The 27,796-nt window shown below is 50.7% G+C and overlaps 1 protein-coding gene across 13 annotated transcripts; it reads left to right on the forward strand.

Moving 5' to 3' along the window:
- Positions 1-80: 80 nt before the first annotated feature.
- Fbf1 (Fas binding factor 1) lies at positions 81-23,478 on the forward strand. Of its 13 annotated transcripts, none has more exons than XM_048797832.1 (30): positions 81-598; positions 1,271-1,357; positions 2,255-2,282; positions 3,061-3,102; positions 5,455-5,548; positions 6,356-6,407; positions 6,956-7,006; positions 8,654-8,795; positions 9,381-9,458; positions 9,951-10,070; positions 10,361-10,496; positions 10,625-10,758; positions 11,529-11,631; positions 12,502-12,954; positions 14,067-14,168; positions 14,497-14,585; positions 14,748-14,806; positions 15,516-15,770; positions 15,925-16,025; positions 16,168-16,374; positions 17,264-17,371; positions 17,457-17,596; positions 17,678-17,796; positions 18,255-18,377; positions 18,460-18,645; positions 19,782-19,958; positions 20,029-20,166; positions 20,253-20,370; positions 21,633-21,751; positions 22,352-23,478. In XM_048797832.1, the coding sequence occupies exons 2-30, from the start codon at positions 1,355-1,357 to the stop codon at positions 22,433-22,435; spliced, it is 3,561 nt and encodes a 1,186-aa protein (XP_048653789.1). In that variant the 5' UTR covers positions 81-598; positions 1,271-1,354; the 3' UTR covers positions 22,436-23,478. The 13 variants fall into 13 exon arrangements, with proteins under 13 accessions (XP_048653789.1, XP_048653788.1, XP_048653795.1 ...); XM_048797831.1 differs by having other exon boundaries at positions 82-632; XM_048797838.1 differs by having other exon boundaries at positions 82-598; positions 15,615-15,770.
- The last annotated feature ends 4,318 nt before the right edge of the window (positions 23,479-27,796 follow it).

The following is a 27,796-nucleotide window of genomic DNA, read 5'->3' on the forward strand; positions in this document are numbered from 1 at the left end:
CCTGGCTGCGTCGGTCGGGCTGAGTGAGACCGTAATCAGCGGCTCTGGCCCAACCAGGTCCCCACGGCCGGGCCTGCGAGCGGACGGCGTGTAACAGGGACCTTAGGGGCTTGGGTGTTGCAGGCTGTGCTCGGGTCGGGACGGGCTGGGCGCGCCGGGGCGACGCTTTGAGCACGCAGTGTCACGGACGAGGGACCCTGAGAAGAGCTCTGGCTTGGGTGGGCTCGGGGCTTAAAAAAATGCCTGACGTGGACCTGGCCGAGTAGACGCGTTGACGCGACGCTGCTCTGGAGCCCTTGGGCCTTTACAAACCTCTCCTAGAAAATTCCCGCCGCCTGGGAAGCTGGGACAGAAGTCTCCCTGTGCCCCTGTTATGAGCAAAACGCGTTTGGACCTGTGGGTCGCTGAAGTTGCCACTGCAGAGGAACAAAAACACAAGCATTCCAAGTGGCCTTTGTCCCAAACCCCTATATATAAACGTGACATTCTAAAACCAGGACAGGCCAACACCCGGGAAACAGACATGACCGCCTCTGACTCCTTTCTAACCTGGCGTGGCGAAGGTGGGTTTCCGTAAAGAGGAGCTGGAGGGAGACAGGTAATTCTGAGGAAGACTTCCAGGTACAGCTAAGGGGAGGGGAAATCTTCCACCATCAGTGAAAATCGAGTCAAGGGGTAACCAGAGAACACAGCCTGCGCTTTGTGCCCAATGCTGTCTAGAAAGTAATCTTGAATGTTGTCTGGGAAGGGAGTTGGCCACCTTTCCAGACACCCACCTTTCTGAAGTGGGTCCCTGTCATTTTCCACATCCTTTTTTAGTGTAAGGACACTGACCACTGCACTTTGTTCAGTTATTCAGAACACGTATTATCCAGAATACTTTGCTTCTCATCTGAATCACTTTCCCATAAGGAAATTTTTTGGGGGGGTTGGGGGGGTTCCTGGGTATTGAACCCAGAGGCACTTTACCACTGAACCACATCCCTGGCCCTATTTATTTATTTAATTTTGATGCAGGTTCTCACCAAGTTGCTTAAGCCCTCTCTAAATTGCAGAGGCTGGCCTCAAACTTGGAATCCTCTTGCCTCAGTCTCCCAAATTGCTGGGATTACAGGCACCATTCCCAGCCTCCCATAAGAATCTTTTAATGTATGGAAGTAGATTTTGTCCCCTTGAATGAATAAAGTGGAAGAAACCTTGATAACCCTAGGAGTCAAGCTCTGTTAAAGCTACGTTGTTTTTAAGCAACCACTTCAATTTTGTTCATCAGGGAGGATGAACCTGATGTGGGCAGAATTCAGATGAGCTGGACAGTGCTGTGAAGGACCGTCAAGCAGCCCCCAAGATCCCTGATATGGTAAGCAAAAGGCATAGGAAGATGTGTAGGAATGCGAACGCCATCCCTTCACCCCACTCTGGGCCCCCCAAATCTTGACTGTATAGAATGCTTTGGGAGATGCATGGCAAGGACCAGGATGTGATCCCCAGAGAAGAGTGATAAGAAAAAGCATTGATATCAAGTTCTCAGACTTAAACTATAGCAGGTTTTCTCCTGAGCTTCTGAATGTACAGCTGGAAGCATTTTTGGTTTTGTGATACTAGGAATTGAATCCAGGACCTCACATACCCAAGATTAGAGCTCTAGCACTGATCTACATCCCTAGCCCAACTGGGAGCTCTTTTTTTTTTTTTTTGGTCCTGGGGATTTAGCCCAGGGGCACTTTACCACTGACAACATCTCCTGTCTTATCTATGTATCTATTTATTTATTTTGAGACAAGGTTTTGCCAAGTTGCTTAGGGCCTCACTAAGTTGCTGAGGCTGGAGTCAAACTTGTAATCCTCCTATCTCAGTTTCTCAGGTCTCTGGGATTATAGGCATGCACCACCACACTCAGCAGCTGGGAGCATTTTTTAAGTAACCATCAGTAGTACTGAGGATTCAGGCTCATGGAATAGAAAGAAACATTTTCAGTCATATTGTATCCCAGCTGTGAGGGTTTGCATGTGGTATTTGGAAATCAGGGAAAAGAAGAAATTTCTGCTGCTTATGGGTGCCACTGCTGCTTAGTGGCGGGTCTTGCTATGTTCTGAATAAGTCCATTGTCAGACACAAGAAAACATAAAGGAAATTCTGTCTGAAAATGCCATTGGTGTTTCTTCCTAAAGCAAAACTATTCTTCTTTTCTAGCTTCAACACAAGTTCACCATTTGATTTTTGTATTTGTTTGTTTGTTTGTTTTTCCCATTTTTAGGCATCCAAAACCAAGAAGGGACTGAAAGGTCAGTAGAGATGGAACATTACCCTTAAGCCAGTGTGTCTCTTTTTTTCCCTTTGGTACCAACACAACGTAGACATGTCTGTTTAAATGTTCTTGGTGAGAGTCTTGTTTCTCCCTTAAGACCTCAGGCAGCCTGTGTGCTCCTAGGGACTCAGTATTCTGCCTCTTGGGCTCTTAAAAGAAATTCAGAAATAAATAAGAAACGAGGTTTTGGGGGCTGGGGGTTAGCTTGGTGGTAAAGCACTTGCCTTGTGTGTTGGTTCCATCTCCCACACCACCAAAAAAAAAAAAAAAAAAANATGTGCCTAGAAATTTGGATGCTTTTCCCAAAGACTCATACTGGACTTTTCAGAGTCCAGAACACTGAATGTTGGCCAGTGTGTTGTGGGGGAGGCAAGTTGAAAGGAGGTTCTACTGAAAAGCTTCACCAGCATCCTTTGAGAAAGTTATTTTAATTGAAGTTTTTTTTCTTATTTTATGTGTTTGTTTATACGCGGTGCTGAGGATCGAATCCAATGCCTCACACATGCCAGGCAAGTGTGCTACCACTAAGCCCCAGCGCCAGCCCGAGAAAGTTATTTTAAATTTATATTTGAGGTATTTCAACAAAGTGTGGTGACTTTGCCAGAGGGTTAGAAAATACCCCAAGGCCAGTGAAGGCAGAGCCACACATGACCCAGCATTGAGAGACCAGGGTCTTGGGGGAGTCCCAAGACTCGAGGTTTGTAAACACTATCCTTCTTTCCTTCCTAAGTCATGCTAGCCCTTTTCTGTTCCAGGCTCCATCGATGAAGTCCTTGGTGACCTCCTGGGAGATGATAGTAAGTGCCCTTTAATTCACAGGCCAGACCATAAAATTTACTTTTTTTTTTTTTTTAATCTGGTATGGGATTGAACCCAGGGGCACTTTACCACTGAGCCATATCCTCAGCCACCCTCTGCCTTTTTTTCAAGACAGAGTCTCACAGAGTTGCCAAGGCTGATCTCAGACTTTCAATCCTCAGCCTCCAAAGTTGCTGGAATTACAAGCATGCACCACTGCACCTAGCTTCAAATTTACTCTTTAAAAGTGTACAATTCAGTGGCATTTAAAATATTAGAACATCACCACTATCTAATTCCAGAACATTTCATCACCCTATAAATAAATTCTATGCCCATTAGTAGTCAGTCCTCACTCTCCTTCCCCAATCTTAGGCCACCATTTATTTCTTCTGTCTCTATAGATTTTCCTGTTCTGAACGTTTGTATAAAATGGAACCATACAGAATCTGGCCTTTGCCTCAGACTTCTTTCACTTAGCATGATGTTATGAAAGTTCATTCACATTTCAGCATGTATCAGTACCTCATTCTTATTTACTTATTCATTTATTTTTTGAGGTACTGGGATTGAATCTGGGACCTCCAGTTTGCTAAGGATGCTCTACCTCTGAGCTACATCTCCAGTTTTTGTTGTTGTTGTTGTTTGTTTGTTTTAAGTACCAGGAATTGGACTTAGGGGCACTCAACCACTGAGCCACATCCCCAGCCCTATTTTGTATTTTATTTCGAGACAGGGTCTCACTGAGTTGCTTAGTGCCTCACTTTTGCTGAGGCTGGCTTTAAACTCAAGATCCTCCTGTCTCAGCATCTAGAGCCACTGGGATTACAGGTGTACACCATCACACCTGGATGAATGTTCTTCTTCTTCTTTTTTTTTAGTTGTAAATGGACACAATACTTTTATTTTGTTTATTTTTATATGATGCTAAGGATCAAACCCAGTGCCTCACACATGCCAGGCAAGTGCTCTACCACTGAGCTACAACCCCAGCCCACATTCTCAACTTTTTTTTTTTAAATATATTTTTTAGTTGTAGTTGGACACAATATCTTTATTTTGTTTTTATGTGGTGCTGAGGATTTAACTCAGGGCCTTGCACATGCTAGGTGAGCACTCTACCACTGAGCCACATCCCTAGCCCAACATCCTCAGCTTTTTAAGTTTTTATTTTTATTTTTTTTTAATATTTATTTTTTAGTTTTAGGTGGGCATAATATCTTTATTTTATCTTTATGTGGTGTTGAGTTTCGAACCCAGTGCCTTGCGCATGCCAGGCAAGTGCACTACCACTTGAGCCACATCCCCAGCCCTTTAAGTTTTTATTTTAAGACAGGTTCTCCCTATGTTACCCAGGCTGGCAATTAAATTTGGAATCCTCCTACCTCAGCCTCCCACCAAGCCTCCTTCTCGTTTCTTTTTATGGCTAGAGAATAGTCCATAGGGCAGGTATACCACATTCATCAGGTGAAAGACATTTGGTTATTCCATTTCTGGCTACTATGAATAATGCTGCTGTGCACAGCTGTGGATAGGTTTTTGTGTGTACTTACAGTTCTTTCAAGTATAACCTGGGAGTGGACTTGCTGGGCCTTATGGTAACTCTGTGTTTTGCTCTTTGAGAAACCACCAGTTGCTTTCCGTTGCAGCTGTCTTTGTGTCTTCCCCGCAGCAGTGTGAGGGGGTTCTGGTTTCCCCATGTCCTTGCCAGTGCTTCCCACCCTTTTGCTCATAAGCATCCTTGGGAGTGTAGAGTGTGTATCTCACTGTGGCCTTGACATGCATGTCACCAGTGATTCATGATGGCAAGCATCTTTTCAGGTGTTTATTGGCTATTTGTTTACCTTTTCTGGAGAAGTGTCTGTTCAGATCTTTGCCCATTTTTAGCTGGGTTCTTTGGCTTTTCCTTGTTGAGTTGTAGCAGTTCCTGATATATTCTGAAGACTGGCCCCTTACCCTTTGTGTCTGTGTTGCTGTGCTGAGGAGCAGGGCTTTGGGTTGGGCAAAGTTCACTGGGGACAGTGAGGCTTAGCCTCCCCCACTTGGCAAGGAGAACTCACAAAGTCAGGTGCCCTCTGCCAACCCGGGGGTGCAGTTGGCTTGGCTTGGGTTGAGCTCTTCATGTGACACACACTGATGTCTAGGGTTGACTTCTTCCTTGGAAATGTACCACTCCTTTCCCCAAGGTAAGCACTGAGACCTGCCTCTGGCACCAGTTTCCTTCCTCCAAACTGCCCTTCTTTCCTTGGGAAGGTCAGGGAGACAGCTGGATGCAGGCACTTGACATCCTTTTCATCTCAACTCGGTTCTCTGTAACCGAACAACTTCTTTTCCGTCATCCCTTGTTCCAGTGGCACTACCTGAGAAGCCTGTTGAACTAGCTTCACATGCCAGAGGCTCCACACGTGCACCTCAGGGGCTCCCTTCTTCAAAGACCAGAGCAAGGTGAGCACTGGGGCGGCCTAGGGATCGTGGCCCATCCAGCCCACTTCCCACTGGTGCATGCCTGCTGCTGAGGTCGGGAACTTCTACCCTCTTTCCTTAACTTCCAGTTATTGAAGGGCCCTAGAGGAGTGAAGGAGAACTGACTTGGAAGTCAGAAGCCAAGCCTTCTGGTCCCTTATCTGTTAATTGAGCAGTTCCTGAACCTGTCTGAGCTTAAATTTTCTTAATAAGGGGATTGGCCCAGATCAGTGATTTTCAAGTTGTATTCACTCTTCTGACAGATGAGCAATAAGGGAGGAACCTTGTTGTGCTCCAGCCTCTACCTTCATTTTAGCTACAGCAGTTGTCTTCCTCTTTCCTTTTTTTTTTTTTTTTAATATTTTAGTTATAGGTGTTGATGGTCTTTTATTCATTTTGATGTGGTGCTGAGGATTAAATCCAGTGCCTCACACATGCTAGGCAAGTGCTCTATCTCCGAGCTACATCCCCAGCCTCCTTTTGTTTCTAACAGTTTGGTTTTAAAAGGTCTCTATCACTTAAAAAAAAAAAAAAAAGAAAGAAAGAAAGAAAATCACTGCACTAGGTGCTCATGAATTCCTTTTTGCATATTTGTCCTCTTGGAGAAATCTCTCCAAGTTCTCTAAGCCCCTCTTTTTTTTTTTTTTTTTTTTTGGTGGTGCTGGGATTGAACTGAGGGCCTCATATGTGCCAACCATATGCTCTACCACTAAGCTCTCCCCTCTCCATTTTTTAGAATAACCTGACCAGGTAGAGGGGTTAGTGCTGATTGCAGCAATCTCTTTGCAGGTCCCTCCTGGATGACAATATTTTTGATACCCTGGTAGAAGCTGATGCTGAGGTGAGCCTGGCCCAGTCCCCAGTCCTTAGCCTCTCTGCTTATCCCTGAGAACAGTGAGATTGGTATGGTGGCCAAGGAGCCTCTCACAGAAGTGTGTAGAAATCCTGGCAAAGTCACTTTGTTCTTAAAGCAAAACAATGCCCAAGGGCTGCCACATGGACCAACCAGAACCATGAGCTAGAAGGTAGGCCTCTTGCAACTGTGGGAGCTGGATGTTGCCCTTCCTGTAAGAAGCTCCACATGGTCTGGTCACATGATTGGGAAGCAGTAAAGCTCGGGTCCTGTGATGGAAGTGACTTCTCCACTGGGAGGAACAGAAAGTGGCAGCACTTTACGGGGCTCCACAGCTGGGCAAGTTTAACTTCACTACAGCTGAGCCCCAAGGGTAGAGGGCAAGGGACCCTTCTGTTTATGCCTATTGTCCAAGCTGTACCGCTGCTAAGCCACCTACTCCCAAAGAAGCAAGGTAACAGGGGCTAGATCCCTTAGTGCTGCTGGGCCTTGACTAATGTGCCTCTCATCTGCATCCTTGCCTCCTGTGGACTTAGATTTCCGATGTGTCAGAGGCAGACCCGCAGGCCTTGCTGCAGACCATGAAGGTAGGGAAACAGTTCCCAGGCCCCAGGGGTGGGCTGGGATAGGGCACTGATGCCTTATACCATGGCTGTGTTCTCCCTCTAATGTCTCCTTTGGTACCGGGGATTGGACCCAGGTGCACTTAACCACTGAACCACATCCCCAGCCCTATTTTGTATTTTACTTAGAGACAGGGTCTCACTGAAATGCTTAGGGTCTCACTAAGTTGCTGAGGCTGGCTTTGAACTCATGATCCTCCTGCCTCGGCCTCCTGAGCAGCTGGGATTACAGGCATGCACCACTGCATTTGGCTCCACCTATATTTCTGACCCTCTCCTAGTGCAAGAACAGAGGAACCCCTGAGCTATTACCCTTCTTTTAAATTAATTTTTATTGATGCATTATACATATAATATACATATAATAGTATGATTCTTTGTTACAGGTTCATACATGTATGTAACACACTTTGGTCAATTCTATTCCCAGTACCTTCTCCTCCGAACTGTTGCCCTTTTGCTCCCCTGCGTATAATGAGTTTTCTTGCTATCTGGAGACTGGAAAGTCTATACCACAGGCCTCTGATTAAATGGGGCTGGCCTCCACCTGGAGACTCACCTGGAGATCACGTCCCCTCTAAAGCCTATTCTTGACCTGTCCTTAACTTTTTCTCTTAACCTTTTCTGTCCACGTCCCTGCTAACTAGTATCCCCTTTTCGTCACATCCAGCCCAGAGCTGATCTTTTTACACTGGAATCTTAAGACAAATTCTGAACCATGTGTAAGAATATGATCACACAGTGCTCAGGGGCTTGGTTGTCCCTCACCTACAGCCAGCAGCAGCCTGCCCTCTGACTCCAGGCTTCATGGCCCAGTCATTTACCCCATTTTGTCACAGTCTCTGGGTGAAGGCCAAGCTCTTGGCTCCATCCCTGTAGAGCTCGAAAGAATTGGCATCCATTCCCTTCTTGGCTCTAGATTCAGCTTCTTTAACCTCAGTCTGAAATCTTTCTCCCCCAGGCCAGCTGGCCATAGTCCCAGGCATGACCCTCAGGTCCTCTGATCATGTTTTTGGTGGAGATTTTGAATCTCCTATTCCCAGACCATGAGCCTGGCCCCTGACTCCACTCTGCTCACCTTCAGTTCCGTTTTCTTTCCTAACTCACTATTTTTCTCAACAGGGTTTTATTTTCCTCTGTTCTCTCATAGTTCGTCCCCAGGTGCCTGCCCCCTCCTTAGCTAGAACCCCTCCTCCCATTCTGACTACCAACTTTACATTACTGCAACAAAGTACCCAAGACAGCTCACTTATAAAGAGAGGAGGATTATTTAGCTCACAGTTTTGGAAGCTCAGCATCCAATATGAGGTGGAGGCGGGGATTGGTTTGGTTTCACCTCACCAATGAGGTGAGGTGAGGGTGCCAGATGGTGACACATCATGGCAGGAACATGTGTGGGAGCAAATGGTCACATTTGGAACTGGAACAAAGAAAGAGAATGGCGGTCCCACAGTCCCTTTCAAGGTCCGCAGTTACTTATGGACTTTGCACAAGGCCCCACCTTCTAAGACCACCACTCTGGGGCCAAGCCTTTCACACAGACTTAGGGGGACACTGAGCACACACCACAGCATCTCCCCAGGCATTGTGCCCCACCGTCCTATTGTCTAGGATCTAGATGACATGGACGCCGATATCCTGGGTTTGAAGAAGTCTCATCCAGCCTCTGGCAAAACAGCTACCAAGGGTTCTGGGAAAGAGGAGCTGCCTAGCAATCCCAGACCTGCCAGCAGGCTTGCAGCTGGTGAGAAGGGTGAGTGGAGGACAGTACCTCAGAGGTGCTTAGAAGGACGCACATGTCCTGTGGGTTTTTTCAGCTTGGGACAGAGAGGCCAAGGCTAATTGTGCCTCTGTGTGTGTGTGTTAGGTGGGTAGGGGGTGGTTCCATTTCCTCTAAGTTCAACATGTGCAGCTCCTCAAGGAGCTTTTCCAGTTAAAATGGAAAGTGGGGTCTGGGTGTAGCTCAGTGGTAGAGCACTTGCCTGACCACATGAGGTCCTAGGTTTGATTCCCAGCACCTTTGAGAATAATAATTTCTTTTTAAAAAGGAAAGTTGCACGGTAGCTTCTGCCTCTCCCTGCTCCCCCATCCCTGCTCCCTGTCTGTTTGGAGTGATGCATGACAAGGGGCTGACAGCAGGCCTCTTACCACATTTCCCTGCCAGAAGCCTGGGTGAAAATGGGTATGGACGCTTCCATGGCTGTGCCTGTGCCCACGGGCTCAGGCTTCCTAGGATGAAGTATCCCCCACCCAGGTCGCTAGTCCAAGGTGTGGAGGAGGACCTCAGCCAGGAAAGACCTAGTCCCACAATTTCTCTCTCTCTCTCTTCTTCCTTTAGGGGACACAGTTGCCACCAAGCAGCCAACCACCTCTCCCAGCAGCTTTGGGCATCAGTACAGGAAGCTTTCCTTTGGAGGTACCAGAGACCCTAGCTCTGCTCCTAGACACTCGGTTTTGGGAGTAGCCAGGGTAATGCTTGCTGCTTGCCTGAGGTCAAGTCTGTGTATCAGAGGAGGAGCAGAGAGCTGGTATCCTGATGTCAGTCCTAGAGGAGGGGTGAGCTGGGTTGTATTGGCCAGGGCATCTGGGGAACTTACTTGCAAGGACTTGGAAACCAGGTATCAAAGTGCAGACTTTCTGAAGTGTAGGAAAATCTACACAGTGCTCTACTTCTCTTCTGATCCCTTTGGGACATTTCCAGGAGCCCCTGCAGCTAGCTAATAGAGTCAGAGTTGCCCACCGCCCCCTGTGCGAGCTTTGTCTCTGTGTCATAGCCTCCTGCAGTGGGCTGTTCCCTGCAGTGCTAAAGAGCTTGTTCGTGTTCTGGGGGTAGCTGCCCCAGCCCCAGGTCTGTTTTTCTTGGACAAAGTGCTACAGTCTAACTTCTGCTTTCCCTTTTGGCTCTGAGACTTGGAAGACCCATTGGCAGGACTTCTCTCTGATGAGGAAGAAGACATTGCCAAGAAGCCACCTGTGACAGAGAGTAAAACAGCTTCCAACAGAAGTCCCATCCCAGTCAGAGAGCAAGGTGATTTGGAGGAGCTTGTTCCTCATCCTGGGGGCAGAGTCTGTTGAAAACAGACAATTTTACTGAACTTTCTGGTGTGGAATCTCAGCAGGGTGGGACCACAGGTCTCAAGTCCAGAAAAGGTTATCAGTCTCCAGAAGCAGGGAGCGGGAAGCATGGGCCTAGGAGTGTGGGGGAGTCAGGTCCTATAGGCCAACCAGACAGGTAAACCTGTTACCTGCCTCCTGGCCCATCAGTCATGATAGAGAGCAAGAAGTCTATGAGGCCTGGATCCTGGTTCTGTCTCCTAGGTCCCTGTATTCCTCTAACTCCTGGGGACACTCCCATCCGAAAGAAGGAGTTGCTGTTTGATGATGGGGACGACATCATGGCCACCCTGGGGTTCGGAGACAGCCCCAAGGGAGAGAAGAGACAGATGGGTAACCAGTAAGGATGATTATGAGTGGAGGATCCTGGCTGTGGTGCCACCTCAAGAAAAGCTCAAGAGAGGGGACAGTGTGGTCCCCCTGGGAGCTTCCTTGCCATAAATTCCTTCCCCACATCCCATCCTGCAGGGAAGGGCCCCGCCCTGCTCGCTCCAAGCTGGATGAACTGCTGGGTCGAAGCACAGCCTCAAAACTCCTAGCTCATCCAAGTCCCGGACAACACAGAGAGTTCAAACTAGACAAAAAATATCAGAAACCACAGGGTGAGGAAGCCAAGGGGCAGGATGGGACAGGAGGGAAGGGGAAGGCACCTCTAAACCTGGTCTCTACCTCACTGGCACCATGACATGTCGTCATGACACATACACATGATCAACACATCTGTAACGGAGACAGAAGTATCAAGAGATAACTCTTACCCTTATCCTGTCCAACATCCTGTTGCTTTATATACATGCTATCTGATTATGAATTACTATTTAAGTTGGTTTCTCTACCCTCTTTTTTCTTTCTTTTTTTTTTTTTTTTTTTTTTTTTTTTTTTTTTTAGGGTACTGGGGATTGAACTCAAGGGGCACTCAACCACTGAGCCACATTCCAGCCCTATTTTTTATATTATTTGGAGACAGGGTCTCACCAAGTTGCTTAGCACCTCGATTTTGCTGAGGTTGGCCTTGTACTCTCAATCCTCCTGCCTCAGCCTCCCGAGCCACTGGGATTACAGGCATGTGCCACCATACTTGGCTCCGCCGTCTTGATAGGCAGCAGCTCATGTCTTAAAAATTTCTCAGGACCAGTGTTTCTCAAAGCATCATCCCACCAGCCATCTGTTGAGATTTGTTCTTGTGAAACACAGCATTCTGGGCCTGACCTTAAGGGAGGTGGGCAGGGCTTGGCCATGTGTCTCCACAGTCCCCGGATGTTCTCATGCGTCCGAAGGACTTCCTCTCGAGCAACCCCACTCTGCTTCTCTTATATGTAGGGCTGCCAGTTCCCCTGCTCTAGATCATGGTCACAAGCCCCTTATTTTACAGACAAAGAAGAAGATAGCTGGGACAATGAGGACCTCATCTTTGGGGCCTACCAGCCCACTGTGGGCTCCTCCGAGGGTCCACAGTCTCGGCGACAGTCTGTCAGGTAAGCAGGGCCTGGGGAGGCCAGCCTCTGGAAAGGCAGGTCCCTGCAGCTCTCCCCATCCTACCTGACAGCCCTGTGGGGGGCGGCAGGGTGTAAGGCTCCGTGGGTGCTGAAGGGAGAGAAGGCTGCCTGGTCCCAGCAGTTCAAGCAGAAGGGTGGAGACAAGCCCGATCCTGGATTTGGCCCTGACCATCAGCCTCCTGATTTTTAACAGAAGATTAAATCAGTGATGGAATTGTCTGAATTTGTTTTCTGTCAGTATATATGTTAAACTGTATGAAGTAATTTCACACTTCTAGAAAAGTTGTAAGAACAGTACAGAGAATTTCGTCCTGCCCTTCACCAGGCTCAACACGATCAGCTCTGCTGCCTTGGCCTTGTGGCCTCTCTTTCCAGCTACATAACGACTCCACATGGATTTTTCTTCCCAATCCCAGAATGTTTTTTCCCCCGCTTGGTGCTGGGAATGGAATTCAGGGCCTCACGTATGCTATGCGCATGCTCTACTACTGAGCTTCATTGTCCCCAGCCCCTCAGTCCCAGAATATTCCTTTTTATTTTTATTTTTTTGCCACTCTAGGATTCAAACCTAGAGTTTCATGAATGCTAGGCAAGCACGTCACCCAGAGCCACATCCTTAAATAGCATAGAGCATGCCACTGCCCTGCCCCTGGAGCTAATCCAGGGGCCTGCTCATTGGGCCTCATGTTGGTTGTGCAGAGTTGCTGAGCATCTCTGACTCCTTGCTGTGGACCTCATAGTCCACCCTCCCACCTCCCCTACTCCCGACAACAGAGGGAAAGACTGGCAAGGGGCTGTTGGGACAGGGTGCCTCCCCTGCCTGATGCTGTCCTTTCTGTCTTGCAACAGGGTCTTAGAAGGTGGCCCAGACCCCAAGGGAGAACCAGGCACCAAACAAAGTCCTCCAGCAGCTTCCAGCCCAATCTCCCCCAGGAAGGGAGGAGCTGACTGGTTGGGCCTCAAGGATGACGACTTGGACCTGCTTCCTCCCTCTCCCACCCGAGAGTCCTGTCGGGGAGGCTTGGCAATCTCCACACCTTCTGTACCTGGTCCTGTGAGCCAGCACTCAGCCCTAGACCCAAACTCTGCCCCATTTGGGCTGCCCTCCTCAGGGTCAAAGCCACCAGCAGAGAATACAGGGCCATCTGCCCAAGCCAGCCAGTCCTCCAAGCTGCGAGAGTCTGAGGCGGGAGAGGAGGAGGATTGGCTGAGCCATGTCTTGTCTCGGAAGAAGTCCCAGGGTGTGGCCAGAGAGGAGCATGCTGAGGCTTATAAGGGTCCGAACTCAGTGGGGACAGCCAGGTATGGGTCTGGGCTGCTGTATCTGTGAGAAGGCCCAGGCAGGGTCTCCAGGGCCAGCTTTCCCATCTCGCCTGCCACATTCTCTGTGGGAGATGTCAGCAGTATGCCATGGGCCACTCTCAGCTCTGCTTCTCTTCCTGTTGGGCACAGCAGAGAGGGCTGCTCATCTACCCAGGCATGGATGCTAGAGGGCTCAGGGCTGTGGACAGGCACGCCCTGCCTTGGCAGCAGGGACTTACTGGATCAGGCAGGAGAAGACCTGCCCTGAGGTGGCAGGTTCTGCCATCCTCTGCTCCTGAGCAAGGGCCCTGTCCACAGCATTCTCGGCTGGGAAGGGAAGCCCAGTGTGTGACTGTCAGTGTTTCTGTCAGCCCAGCTGAAGTGACTGAAGTGCATGTGGGTAGAGATGGTCGCGGCTCTGGGGCATGTCTGAGAAGACGTGGTGGCCAAGACACAGATCCTAGGGAGCCACAGAGTAGCCAGCTGGTGGGGCAGGGTATGAGTGACCTCTGAGGCCAGGAAGGTGAAAGGGCCTGGCAGGGCTGAGTCCAGAAGAAGCAGGGAGATGCTCTGGAGAGCCGTGTGAGAGCACAGGGACATCACCACACCCTGGGCTGAATGTGATGATGGCAACAACTTTGACTTTGACCTGAAGCCAAGGGCAGAGCTGTGACCCAAACAGGAAAGACCCTTGCTGCCCTGCAAGCCCAGGGAGGGGTGCAAATAACATGAAAGTAGCTGACGGCAGCTGTCCTAGGGGTGACTGGGCAGAGCTGTGGTTTAAGGCTGAATGGAGCTAGTGGACTGAGACAGGCTTGAACTTGAACTTAACTGCGGTGTGTGTGACGTGCCATTGTCAGTCCATGGACAGTCACTGCCTTAATGGCCACCAAGGTGGGGAGGTGGTTCTGGAAGGGAAGGGCAGCCCACACATTCCCGGAGCTCAGTCTTGGGAGAATCCCCAAGATGAGGGTGGGAACAGAAGGCCAAGGAGAAGCAGGAAGAGGAGAGGGGTGCCACAAGTGTCACACTGGGAGCTCATCCACGGCCATGGTCATCCAGTCTAACCTGGGCCTTCTGTCACCTTCACCTTTAACATGCGCTGTCCTCAGCCAACCTGTCACCAGCACTCAGGGGCTTGATCAGGCAGCTGTGGGAAGGACCTCAGGAGCAACAGAACAAGAAATACCAGCTGCCAGGCCCCTCCTCACAGGGTATGTCCACAGCCAGGGCTGGGAAGGAGTGAGGCAGTAGGGCCTGCCCAGGCCTCCTTCCCCATAGACAGACGGCAGGTGGCCGTGCTGGGACTCCAGGTGGCCACTGGCTGTAGTGTTCAGTGTCTCTGTCAGGCCCACCCATGGCAGATCTGCTGCAGGCTGTGTCCCCATCTCCTTTCCCAGCCACCAGCACAGCCAGGTCCTGCTCTCCTAATAAAAAGTTACTTACCTGAAGTTTGCCTTGACTCCTGCTGCCACCCTTTCCCTTCTCTCCCTGTTTCTTGCACAGAGTTCTATTTACCTTGCCCTGTCCCTGTGTCTGCAGGTCCCCCGAGAGTTGGAGCCACTCTCCCTTGGCCCTCCCTGCAGGTGACCCAAAGAGAAGAACAGCCTCTGGAGACCCCTATGGCACCGGTTCGTTTCTGCTTTACTTGGGCTTTAGTCCTGGGTGAGGAAGAGGAGCCTCCTTTGAGGCCCCTGGAAGCCAAGTAACAAGGGACTCTCAGAACAGAGCAAGGCAGAAATCCCTGGGCTCCTCTGGGCCTCCTGATAATTTCTCTGTGGTTTATTTTTCAGAGCCTGCGGTTTGTTTCCCCAAATCTCAGGAACCCACAGGGCTCTCTGCACCTGTCAAGGTAGGGAGCATGGACAAACAGGTACAGGTCTTAGGCCTGGGGAGTTCATCCACGTTCAAAGGCAATTCCAGGAGTTGGCTGTGACAACCTTCTGGGAAAGCAGTGTCAGATATGCCCAGCGTGGTACCAGCCAGAACACTCTGGCACACCTCACCAGTGCTCTCTTGAACTTTTAGCCTCAGGACGCCCAGGTGGTGTTGGGGGTGAATCTGCCAGCATCGATAGGGAATTTCAGGTGGCAGCCAGGCTGGGACAGCCAGGAATGCTGCATTCAGAAAGCAGGGCCGCATCCATCTAGAAAGCCTCCTCTATCCCTGCCATCCTCCCACCACACCTCCAGCTCTGTTCCCCAGGTGTGGCAGTCACCTCTGACACCTGGGCCTGGGAGGTGTGGCACCCAGGATAGTGCTCCTGGAAGACAGTGGGTGAGGGGCGGCTTATAGAAAGCAGATTAGTGGCTGGTCCAACAGTAAGGGCCAGTGTCATAGGTGGGCCACCTGGGTTTCTGGCCCAACAGAGAGGGCCACTGTCATAGCTAAGACTGATTCTTGTCTCAGAAGCTAGAGACGCCAAGGGGAGAATGTCATTTGGGGGGACAGAGGGACACTTACTTGCCTGACCAGAGCTGGATGGGGAGATGCTGCTGAAAGCTCAGTGGCAGGGCCTGGGGCTCTCCAAGACCTTGTCCTGGTCTTGTCCCTGTCTGCAGCCACCCATGAGGGGAAAGCCAGGAAGTCCAGTGAGCAGAGGGCCGGGAGGTAGCCAAGCTCAGCTCCTGACGTGGGACAGCTCTCATCCTCCCCTGCAGTCCCTGTTCCCAGAGTCCCTGGAGCAGAGCCTGCTGCCAGGTGTGGGATACCAGAAGCAGCTCCTGGCAGCCCAGGCGCAGCTTCAGAGTGGCACTGCCCAGCTCCAAGCAGAGCTGCTGCAGAGCCACGCACGGCTGGCAGAGCTGGAGGTTCAGGTAAGGGACATTGGGCATCTGTGGGGGGAGTCCAGGGCTAATGGGCTAGAGGCTTTGCCAGAGGGGAAGAGGACTGCAGGCACAAAGTGGTATGGGGCATAGATGCCAAAGGACCTCTCGCCTGGCAGTATGCTGGCTTACCACTGTCTCCTAGGTGCGGAAGCTGGAACTAGAGCGGACTCAGCACCAGCTGCTGCTGGAAAGTCTACAGCAGCGGCACCAGGCAGACCTGGAGCTCATTGAGAATGCACACAGGTACCTAGCAGCTCCTTCCTGTGGTCTGCCTCGGTCTTCCCAGGCTGATGTCCTGCCCCAGTGCTGCTTGCATCTCTTCACTGAACCCCAAGACCATGCTGATATGCTCAGAAAGGCCCTTTGGTGGGTATTCTCTTGGCAGAAGCCGCATTAAGATGCTAGAGACATCATACCAGCAACGGGAGGAGCGGCTCCGCAGAGAGAATGAGGAGCTGTCAGCTCAGTATCTCTCTCATTGCCATGAGGCTGAGCAGGCCCGAGCCGAGCTCACAGCCCAGCACCAGCGGCGCTTGGCAGCAGCGGCACAAGAAAAAGACCAGGAGATGGAGCGGCTTCGGGAGCTACAGCGGTGAGGGCAAGACACAAGGGCAGAGAAGAGCAATAATCGAGAGACCCCAGGCTGTGGCTCTGCAGCCTTTGCATGGGGTTTGAGTCCTTCCCTTTGGCCCACTGAGGTGAAGACCAATGCTAAGCACACCAGCCTATTGGCCCACCTGAGTGGGGTGCCACTTCTTCTGCTGAGGCAAGGAGGGGCAAAAGCCAAAGGAGTGTAGCCTTCCAGGAGGCAAGGCAGAGCAGCAGCAAGCACCAGAGGACCCAGCCAAGCTAGGTTACTCCACTCACCTCTCCCATGGAGACTAGTGACTAGCTCCACCATGGGAAAGCTGTGCTTATCATTGCTGGTGTGTTCATCTGGTTGCCTTTCTGGATGAGAATGAACCAAGAAAAGGTGCCTGAGCAGGCTTGTTAAGACTAGCCCTATGGACCACACACAGGGGTTAGGCACACAGCTTTTACTCTGTGAAAAGTGGACTTTGCTTAATAATAGGAGGAATCTTTTGGTGCACATGGCCTTGAGGCACCAGGACCGATGAGATAGAAGAGTCAGGAAGCTGGGTGCAGTGGCTCAGGAGGCTGAGGCAGGAGAATTGCAAGTTCAAAGCCAGCCTTGGTAACTTAGCAAGGCCCTGTCTCTAAATAAAATATAAGTTAAATTAAAAGGGGCTTGGGGATGTGGCTCATCTGAACCTAGGTTAAAAATGCCTAGGTTCAGTCCCTGGTATGAAAAGGAAAAAGGAAAGTCATGGAGACTGAGTGTCTGGGGGAGGAGGAGGCAGAGGGACTGCGCAGAGGCGGCTGCTTCCGTGAAGAGCTGCCAGGGTGTTCTCCCTACATCCCGTCTGTGTGGTTCTGCTAGAGTGGCCCTGGGCCAACCGCCTTTGCCACCCTCTCCTCAGGGCATCCATCCTGGAAATGCGCAAGGACCATGAGGAGCAGCTGCAGCGACTGAAGTTGCTGAAGGACCGAGAGATCGATGCAGTTACCAGTGCCACCTCCCACACACGGTGTGTGTCCCACCCAGCACTGCCCACCCAAGGGGCCAGGCCTGGGCCTCCACAGGCTGAGGTTCCCTGATGGATCACCCTCCAGGTCCCTGAATGGCATCATCGAGCAGATGGAAAAGTTCTCCAGCAGCCTGAATGAGCTGTCCTCCCGCGTGGAGGCCTCACACCTCACCACCTCGCAGGAGCGGGAGCTGGGAATCCGGCATCAGGACGAACAGCTGCGAGGTACCCTACCCCCACCTCAGTATCCCAGGCTCCCCTGAGGAGGAAGGAGGGCAGGTAGTGAGCGCCCTGTGGGCCACCCAGCACTGCAGGAGCGGCTGGGCCGGCAGCAGCAGGACATGGAGGAGGAGCGTGCTCGGCTGCAAGAGGTCATCGGGAAGATGGAGGCCCGGCTAAGTGAGCAGAGCCGGCTGCTGGAGAAGGTGAGCCTCCTCCTACCAGAGCCCTGGGAGGTCGGCCCTCTGATCTGCTTCCTGAGTCCTGCAATCGCCCAGGCCCAGAGCTCCTCTCAGTGTCCCTCCTGCCCTTCCTGCCTGTGTCTTCCAGCTCTGCCCTACCCTGAGCACTGCCCACCTGAGCACACACGATCTCCCTGGCTGGGCCACCTATCACTTAATTCCTTGGCCACTGGCCTTGGGGCCTCTCCACGTCTTCCCCCACCAACTGTGCTTCTTTCCTCCTGTCACCCAGATCTGTCATGTCACATGACGCCTGTGGCACTGGGACAGATGCTCTTGCCCACTCAATGTCACTAAATGTCATTTAACCTCTTTAGCTGTGACAGATTCATTTGCACACCTAATGTACATTCAAATACAAGAGCAAGCTCTGTTCTTTAAAAAGGACCGACATTTTCTATCTTTGTGCTGGATCATAACAGGAACGCTGGCGTGTGAATGCCGAGCAGTCCAAGGCAGAGTCCACGCAGCGTGCTCTGGAGGAGCAGAGGAAGGTCTTGGCCCAGCAGATCGCCATAGAGAGGGAAGAGCTGGAGAGGGCCAAGGTGAGTCCAGCACCAGGCTCAGCTGCTGACCCACCATTACACCCAGACAAGACGCTCACCACGCCCCCACCCCCAAATCTAGAGCGCCTTGCTGGAGGAGCAGAAGTCGGTCATGCAGAAGTGTGGGGAGGAGAGGCGGCGCCTGGCAGCCGAGTGGGCTGAGTTCTTCACACAGCAGAAGCTGAGTAAGGAGCGGGCTGAGCGCGAGGCCGAGCGAGCACTGCAGGTGGACACCCGCCGGGAGGGCACCCTCATCAGCCTGGCCAAGGTAGGGTAGCTGGAGAAGGTGAGCCTCCTCCTAACAGACCCCTGGGAGGTCGGCCCTCTGGGCAAGAGCATCTGTCCCAGTGCCACAGGCGTGAGTGAGGCAGCCTCCAGAGCAGCCGTGGCCTTCCTCCTAGGTGCGTCAGCTTCGGGCTTACGAAATAAGAGCACAGTGATGACATACTTAGAGTGCAGTGGTTAAACAAGTATTGTCACCACAGTAACTCCCTTGCGTCCCCAGAGGCATTGTATACACTTTTTTCCTCATTTAATTCTCATTAGAACCTGGCATGGTCGTGTAGTACTGTAATCCCAGCTACTCAGGAGGCTGAGGTGGAAGGATTTCAAGTTCAAGGCCAGCCTGGGCAACTTCCTGAGACCCTCTCAAAATAAAAAGGGCTAAGGCCACACATGGTGTGCATGCCTGTAATACCCATGATTCTGGATGCTAAGGCAGGAAGATCACAAATTCAGGGGCAGCCTCAGCAAGTTAGTGAGGTTCTAACCAACTTAGACCATGTCTTAAAAAACAAAAAGGAGCAGGGTGGGCTGGTGCACACCTGTAATCCCAGTAACTCAGGAGGCTGAGACAGGAGGATCCGGAATTCAGAGCTAGCCTCAGCTAAAGTGAGGTACCAAGAAACTTGGTGAGACCCTGTCACTAAATAAAATACAAAATAGGGCTGGGGATATGGCTCAGTGGCCCAGTGTCCATAAGTTCAATCCCTGATACTACCCCCAAAAAACAAACAAGAAGCAAACAAAAAGAGCTGGCTATGTGGCTCAGTGATACAGTGACAAAGTACCTCTTTTCAATCCCCAGAACCAAAAAATAAAAAATAAAAATAAATAAAAAGGGCTGAGGATGTGTAGTGGTGCTTGCCTAGCAGGCAGAAGGACTTGGGTTTGATTCTCATTAGCTCCTATGACTTCAGTAGTCTAGAAATGAGGAAACTAAGGTTCAGAGGTGAACCTGCTGCAGTTATACAGCTTGTTGGGGAGCACCCCAGCTTGGTCTCATGCCTCTCTGGTCCATCCTGAAAGCTCCAGAAGCAGGGTAGGCAGAGGGGACCCTCGGGTGCTGCACAGCTTGCTATAGCTCCTAAGAGGTGGATGCAGAGAAGATTCTGCCTTCTCCAGGAACAGGGAGAGCTAAGGGTCAGGGCCAGCGAGCTCCGGGCCAAGGAGGAGCAGCTGGCAACTGAGAGGGAGGCTGTGGAGCGGGAGCGGCAGGAGCTACAGCAGGAGAAGGAGAGGGTCAGAGCCGCCAGCCTGCGTCTCCAGCGCCGTGCTGAGGAGGTGGAGCACATGAGCCAGGTGAGGCTGGAAGGTGTGTGGGTTTGGGACATCTTCTGACCCTGGCCTTGACCCTGAAACCTCCTTGCAGGTGGCCTCTAAGAAGTACCAGGACGGTGAGCAAGCGCTGCAGGAGGCCCGGCAGTTGCAGTCTGAGCAACAGGCCCGGCTGCAGGCTGTTAGGCAGCAGCAGGAGCGGCTGCAGCAGCAGGAGCAGCATGTACATCAGGCAAGGCTCCCCCTTTCCCCTCGTCCTGTCTGCATGCCCAGCCGCCTGCTCGCCCCACTGAGTTCTCCTGTCTCCGGCTGGGGCAGGAACACCTGAGCTTGGCACAGCAGAGGCTACAGCTGGACCGTGCTCGACAAGACCTGCCCTCCAGCCTCCCAGGGCTGTTCTCAACAGGCCAGGGCCCAGCAGCCTCCAACCTGGGTGGTAAGTGGCTCCACAAGGAAGGGATGGGGCTCCGCCAGCCCAGAGCAGGGGCAGAGGAGAAGCTGGCTAACCTCCAGCTGCTCAAGTGAGGGAGCAATGGGTTGTTTTTTTTTTTTCTACTGGGGATTGAACCCAGGGTTGCTTAACCACTGAGCCACATTTCCAGCCCTTTTTATTTTTTATTTTAAGATAAGGTCTTGTGGGCTGGGGTTATGGCTCAGCGGTAGAATGCTCACGTAGCATGTGCGAAGCCCTGGGTTTGATCCTCAGCAGCACATAAAAATACATAAATAAAGGTATTGTGTCCAGCTATAACTGAAAAATACATATTAAAAAAAAAATAAGAAGGTCTAACTAAGTTGCTGAGGCTGGCCTCAAACCTGTAATCCTCCTACCTCAGCCTCCAGAGTTACTGGGATTACAGGCATGCACCACCATGCTGAGGGTCTTGCTGACTTGCTGAGGCTGACCTCAAACTTCGAATCCTCCTGCTTCAGCCTCTCAAATCACTGGGATTATGGGTGTACACCACTGTGCCTAGTACTAGTTTTTTTTCTGGGGTTTTGTTTGTTTTGATTTGAGACAGGGTTTTACTAAGTTGCTGAGGCTGGCCTCGAACTTGCAATCCTCCTGCCTCAGTCTTCTAAGATGCTAGGATTACAAATGTGTGCCAGCGTGCTGCCTGAGTCTTAAAGTCATCTTGTTATTTATTTTTTTAAACAATTAATGCATGTTAACTTTAGAGAAATAAGTCAGAAATAGAGGGGGAAACTTTTTACAATATCACACTCAATCTAAGTCTCCATTCCAGGGGAACCACTTGAACATTTTGGTGCCTGACGTTCCAGACTGATGGATGTTTTCAAACAAAATTGGGAATATGTTTTATAAGCTGGCTTTTACACTCAGCAATACACGTCTGGAATGTGTCTTCCTGTCGGTGATTTAACATTCTTGATCAATGTCACTTTCCACTCTGAGGCTGTTCCACACTGAAGGTTTTTGTCACTAGGATGAGCAGTGCCTCCCTGGAAACCTCTCTGTACATCTTAGCTCCTTTGTCTGACTGATTCCCTTGAATAAATTCTTAGAAGCAGATTTGTCAGATAGGAGCACATGAGTGTTTTTCAGAGGCTTTTGAGAGTTGGAGCCATGTGAACGTCGGTCCAGTCCCACTAGTGGGCAGCACGTGAGCAGGCCTTGCGGTACAGCCGTGTGGTCCTGTTTTCCTTCCAACACTTTGGCCCTGACTTCCTCCTCAGCCTTCTCAGCTCTCGTGACTCCCGCTCCCACCACCCTTCAGGGCAGCCAGCTGCTGGCCAACCCGGGCCCCGCGAAGCTCCTTGCCAAGTTGGTGCTGCTGAAGCACACAGCCGAGCAGGTGAGTGTCCACTGGGCCTGGGTCCTCTTGTTCACTGTGGTGACATGCAGAGTCCCTCCAGCTCGGGGCAGAGGCATCAGGGAGCATGTCACAGCTCTGGGGAGCGCTGACCCCAGCTCCTGGAGGAGACTCAGAAGGCAGACTACTCGGCATGCAACTTGGAGGCTTCTGCTCTAGGCCAGGTTCTGTACGCAACAGCTGGCAAATGTCATCTCAGTTAAACCTCCCGACAGCCTGTGAATGCAGTGGCCACTCAGGGAGCATGTCCTGTGTGCTGGGCTTAACACTCAGGCTTTATGTAGATCAGCAACTTCACCCACACTCAGCTCTACATGGGAGAGATTCTTATCTCCAGATTAGAACAGGAAAGTGAGGCTCAGAGACAAGAGGTCATGTGCTGGAAATCAGTTCCACTGCTAACAAGTGGCCTCCCAGGACTGAGACCAAAGTCTGCCTCACTCTACGCCTGGGCTCTTTCATGCCCCCACCCTGCCTCCCAGAGCTGACTGATAACTGGGAGAGGGAGCCCCCAAGTGAGGGCTGTTTGGCCCCCCTCTCAGTGCATGGAAGTGTGAGCTCTTTTCCGAATCTGCCTGGCAGGACCGGGACTTCTTGGAGAATGAGCAGTTCTTCTTGAACGCCCTGAAGAATGCGTCCTACAACATGACGTCCCATTCCACTTAACATGGACAGCTGCCCCTCGGCGAGCACCTGGACCCTGGACTCTCCCTTGCCATGTTGCCGGGCCCTACCAGAGCCCTCCATCCGGACAGCCTGCCTGTATGCTCTTGCCAGGCCCTGCACCTTTGGCGCTCTGACGTGCAGCAGCCCCCAGGAGCTGAGGGTGTCTCATCACAGACTTCTGGCTCCAGTCTGACGGTCTGAGGAGGCAGCAAACTCCACCAGCTTCAACCGTAGGCAGCCGGTTCGGGTCTATGTGCCTGGGACTTTTCAGAGGCAGGGGTTTTCTTGGGGGGGGGGTACCATGAACAGCCTTCTACCTTCTTTGCCTGAGAGGTCCCCTCCCTAATGGGGACATGGACAAAGGCCTCCTGGGCAAGTGAGTGGGAGGTCTGGTGGGGGCAGGGAGGGCACCATGCCAGATTCTTCTCACGGTTCCATGAGCTCCTGGGATTCAGCCAGCCACTCCACCCCCACTCATTCTCAGCTCTGCCCAAGTGGCTGACCAGCTCAACATGAACTTTGGCCTCCAGCTTCTTCCTCCTCAATTAGGCCCTCACCAGAAGCAGGAGTAGGGAACTGTGGGTGATGTTGGGGGTGTGGAAATGGACAGGGAAGGAAGACAGCCAGAGCCTCTGTCCCTGGAGGGGAGAAAGGTGACCTATGGGTCCCCATGCACTGCTACTGCCACCTGCGCCTTTGCTGGCCTCCACGTACGTACAGGCCGTGTGCCAAGGTCAGCTGGAGGGATGCCAGGATGGGGCTGGAGGGGTACTCATTGTACCCAGCAGACCCAGGACAAATCAACTCGACTAATAAAATTGCAGTTGCTGCCAAAACTGCTTCTGTGCAGGAGCGATTCCTCACCTTGCATCCCAGAGGAAGCCATCCCAGTAAGCAGGAGGGCAGAGGAGGAGAACACGAGGGAGAAGTGGCACCATCTGTAGCTCTCTGCTCTTTGGAACAGCTTTCAGAGGGACCTAATTTATTTGCCAACAGTTTGTAGCTTTGGTCTTGAACACATTAAACTATGCTCTGCTTACTTACTCACTTACTTATGGTACTGGGGATTAAATTCAGGGGTGCTCTGCCACTGAGCTATATCCCCAGTCCTTTTATTTATTTTATTTTGAGACAGAGTCTTACTAAGTTACCAAAGCTGAACTTGAATTTGTAATCCTCCTGCTTCAGCCTCCCAAGTAATTGTATTTTTCATTTTTAATTTGGGGGGAGGGCTGAGATAAACCCAGGGCCTCTTAAATGCTAGGCAAGTGCTCTATCACCGAGCTTCACCCCAGCCTATAAACTGTCATATTCTTAATGATTAAATTCTTAGAATTTGCTGAGGCCCGTCAGGATTTGTACTTACTTTTTAGAACATTTTTGTTCTGTATCCCTTGTCTTTGTTGGAAAACAAGCCTCACAGAGCAGTCAAACATTCCTATAAAAAGCCAATTTGTCATGCTCCTCTGGCCAAGTCCTTCCCCTCCAGGTGCAGTCTGTCAGGACAGAGAGCTCAAGTGGGTAGTATTACCATCCCTGCTTCAAAATGAGGAAACTGGAACTGAGGTTGTAGCTCAGTAGTAGAGAGCCTGCCTAGCATGTGTGAGGCACTGGGTTCGATTCTACCATATATAAACAAATAAAATAAAGGTCCATCAACAAAAAAAAATATATATATATTTTTTAAATGAAACTACCTGGGTGCAATGGCACACACATATAATTCCAGCAACTTGGGAAATTGAGGTGGAGGATCACAAGATCAGTTCAGCCTCAGAAACTTAGCAAAACACTGTTTCAAAAGAAAAAGAAAAAAGATGAAGAACCTGAGACTCAGGGAGACAACATACCTTGTCCAAAGTAACAGCAAATAGTAATAGAGCCTGGATTTGAGTTCTGCTCAGGCAGATTCCCAAACCCCAGACTCTCAGCCACATCCTTCCTGCCACCCCCTAGAGAAGCATACCACACAGTGCACTGTAAGGACAAGATGTTTATTTACCTCCACTTACTGAGTTGGTGTCCGCCTGAGGAGGGAAGCATCATGTGCCCGCCAATTGCTTGTAAAAGCCTAGGATTCAGTTCTCACAACACTCCTAACCAGGTCTGAGCCAGATGTGGCAAAGAGACAGGAGTCAAGGTTGGGTATATCCATGGGCAGTTATGGGGACAGCTGTTGCTTCTGTTTTGGTTTGTTTTGTTTTTTTGGTACTGGGGGTTGAATTGAGGGGCACTTGACCACTGAGCCACATCCCTAGCCCTATTTTGTATTTTATTTAGAGACAGGGTCTCACTGAGTTGCTTAGCACCTGCCTTGCCATTGCTGAGGCTGGCTTTGAACTCGAAATTCTCCTGTCTCAGCCTCCTGAGCAGATAGGAGTACAGGAGTGCACCTGGCAGCTGGTGTTTCTGTAGTCAACTGGAAGATTTCTCCCAGACCACAGACATTGTAGCACACAGGGTGTGTGGTGCAGGGCGACCCAGGACCCTGGCCTTCAGGACACAGTAACAAGAGTTAGGGAGCAGGTAGAGGTAATGGCTTTTTATCTTGTTTTGGTAATATGGTTGAATCCAGAGTCACTTAACCACTAAGCCACATCCCTTTTTTTTTTTTTTTTTTTTTTTTGAGACAGGGTCTCTAAGTTGCTTAGGGCCTTGCTTGATTGCTTGTCTTAAATTTACAATTCCCCTGCTTCAGCCTCTGGAGTTGCTGGTATTATAGGCATGTGCCACCACACCCAGCAGCTTTATATATCTTGTTAAAGTATTTGAACTTTTATCTTCAGGGAAATGAGTATTCACTGAAGAGCTTTATTTGCATTTTAGAGAACCCATTGTGGCTGTGGGGTGGACACTAGGGCAAAGTAGTGACAGAGAAAGTGTTAGAATACTGCAAGGGTGTGGGGGAGGGAAAAGAGGGCAAGATCACCCTGTATGTCCATGAGGAGTCACAGAAGTGCCCCTCTGGAATATAGTGCCTGGGTATGGGTCACGTGTCAAGGAGAACCTGAGATCCCTGACTTGGGTGACCGTAGTGTCACTCATGATGAGAGAGTGCTCTTGTGATGGCCAAATAGAGACATCCCACAGGCACTTGACTAACACTTTCCTTGGTGCTGGGAACTGCTCAGTGTTGCTGTAAACACCATTTAGCTGTTTGCTATGTAAGTAGCCTAACTAATACATTTCTTTCTCCCAGGCCACAGACATTGTAGAGGGCTGCATACAGGAGTGAGTATTCAGTATCTATTGGTCAGTCTTACCCTATTAACAACTATAGCAATTCCTTTTGGGTACAGTGGTACATACCTGTAATCTCAGCTACTTGGGAGGCTAAGGCAGAAGGTCACAAGTTTGAAGCCAGCCTGGGCAATTTAGCAAGACCCTGTCTCATAATTTTTAAAAATGGCTGGGGTGTAGCTCAGTAGTAGAATGCCCCTGGGTTCAATCCCCAGCACCAGAGGAAAATATTGTAACATTTCCTTCAAGGTCATAATCCAAATGCTTAATTCCTGTTAGAGAAATATTGGTGGACCCATTGCTTCGAGTTTCAAGAGTTGTTCACATGTATTATATGCTTCAAATTGTCACGTGATAATCCATGCTAGTCCCCTCAAATAATTGGATTCTAAGTAAGTCCCATTCTTTAGGGCCTTCCATGCTGGAAGAGAATAAGAAAGGAAGTACAAGCCACCTGGTTGAGCAGCAAGCCTCAGTGCTGCTGGAGACCCTGCATAGAACCCGGGTGGCTTTACAGGCACATAGAAGAGGATTCAGAAACAAAAGGAAAAGGTAAAACAGCCAAGGAGGCCACAATGACCATGCACAATCCAGTTGGGCCAACACTGTTTGGTTCCACTGTGTATTAGTGGGAATTTCACAGCAGCCACTCCTTAACAGCAGGTCTGGGTGTTACTGGCCTATGAATCGCCCTCACAGCTTAGCAGACAGCAGGTACAGGCTGTTATGAAGTAGAAGTGATGGTGACAGGTTTAGCTGTTTGCTATGTATGGAAATGAGAGACCCCAGCCCAATAACTTTAGGCCCAGTTACAAAATCATCAGGGCATGCTACAAACCTGCGCAGGCACCAGATGTGTTTTTCAGATAACCAGTTAACAGGCACCAGATGTGTTTTTCATATAACCAGTTAAATGTAACTGATTAGGAAAGAACAGGATGGTTGGGAAAGAACCGGGTAATTGTGTCCCAGGACACGATCGGGCAAACCGGAACAGATAAGCAGGAACAGAACCGGGTAATTGTGTCCCAGGACACGATTGGGAAAACCGGAACAGATAAGCAGGAACAGAAAGAATGGAATGTAAAACTGGGGGTTTTCCAGGAACATACAGTGAAAAACGACCTTGCTCTTTTGGTGACCTATATGCTAGGTTCAAAATGACCAATAAGAAACCTGTTGCTTGCCGCGCGCACGAAACCTGCTCCTTTACCCCATAAAAGATCTGTGCCCCAAAGCCCGGTGTGCCAGTTCACCGAAGCTCCAGCTGAGGTTCTGCTGCGCACCCGCAGGCGCCTGTGTACCAATAAACTGCCTCTTGCTTTTGCAGCCAGTGTCTCGTGCGTTCTTCCTTGGACAGGGAGTCGGAGGGTCTTTCAGAAACAGGTATGGCCACTTCCTACTGGATGGAGAGACCCCGGCGTCCACTTCAGTCTGAGTGTGAGGGTCAAGCTTCTGCTGGTGTCAGAGCAACTGACCCTGCCACCAGCCCTCATTTGAGATGTCAGGGTAGACTTCCCAGAGGGACCATTCTACTGGTGCTGCAAGGCAGTCAGGCCACAGAGGGAAACGTGAGGAGGTAAAAACAGAAGTGATAGCCTGTGGAAAAGCTTTGTGGCCTGCAGAGCAAACTGTGGATGAACAGAAGGTGTGCTGTGCTGGAAACTTGTGTTGTTCTAGGACAGAGGGACTGGGGCAGGGGCAGACAAGGGTCCATATCACCTGGGCTACCAAGTTTTACCTTGTTAGAACTGGATCCCAGAGCAATGCTGAGCCCTGATCACGTGTGTGGGTGAACAGGTCCCTTATGCTGCTGCGTGGATAATGGCAAGCTGGAGATGATCCAGGGCACGTATTCTGTTAGATGTTAATTCATTTCCTCCCCCTAGCAGCTCTATGAGGTGAGCACTATTATAACCTGCTTCTTGGCACAAGTGAGGGAACTACAAGGGCGACGCGAAGGTTTCCATCGGGAACTTCAGCCCGAGCGCTCTGCGGAAGCCATGCGCGCACTGTCCCCGCGCCCGCCAGCGCCCCACAGCGCAAGACGCGCTGCAGAGGCTGGCTGAGCGCCCCGTTCGCGGTTCAAGGCCAGGCTGCGTCGCCCCCTGGTGGCCGCTC

The sequence above is a fragment of the Marmota marmota genome, unplaced genomic scaffold (assembly GCF_001458135.2).
Source record: "Marmota marmota marmota unplaced genomic scaffold, marMar, whole genome shotgun sequence".
Taxonomy (NCBI): Eukaryota; Metazoa; Chordata; class Mammalia; order Rodentia; family Sciuridae; genus Marmota; species Marmota marmota.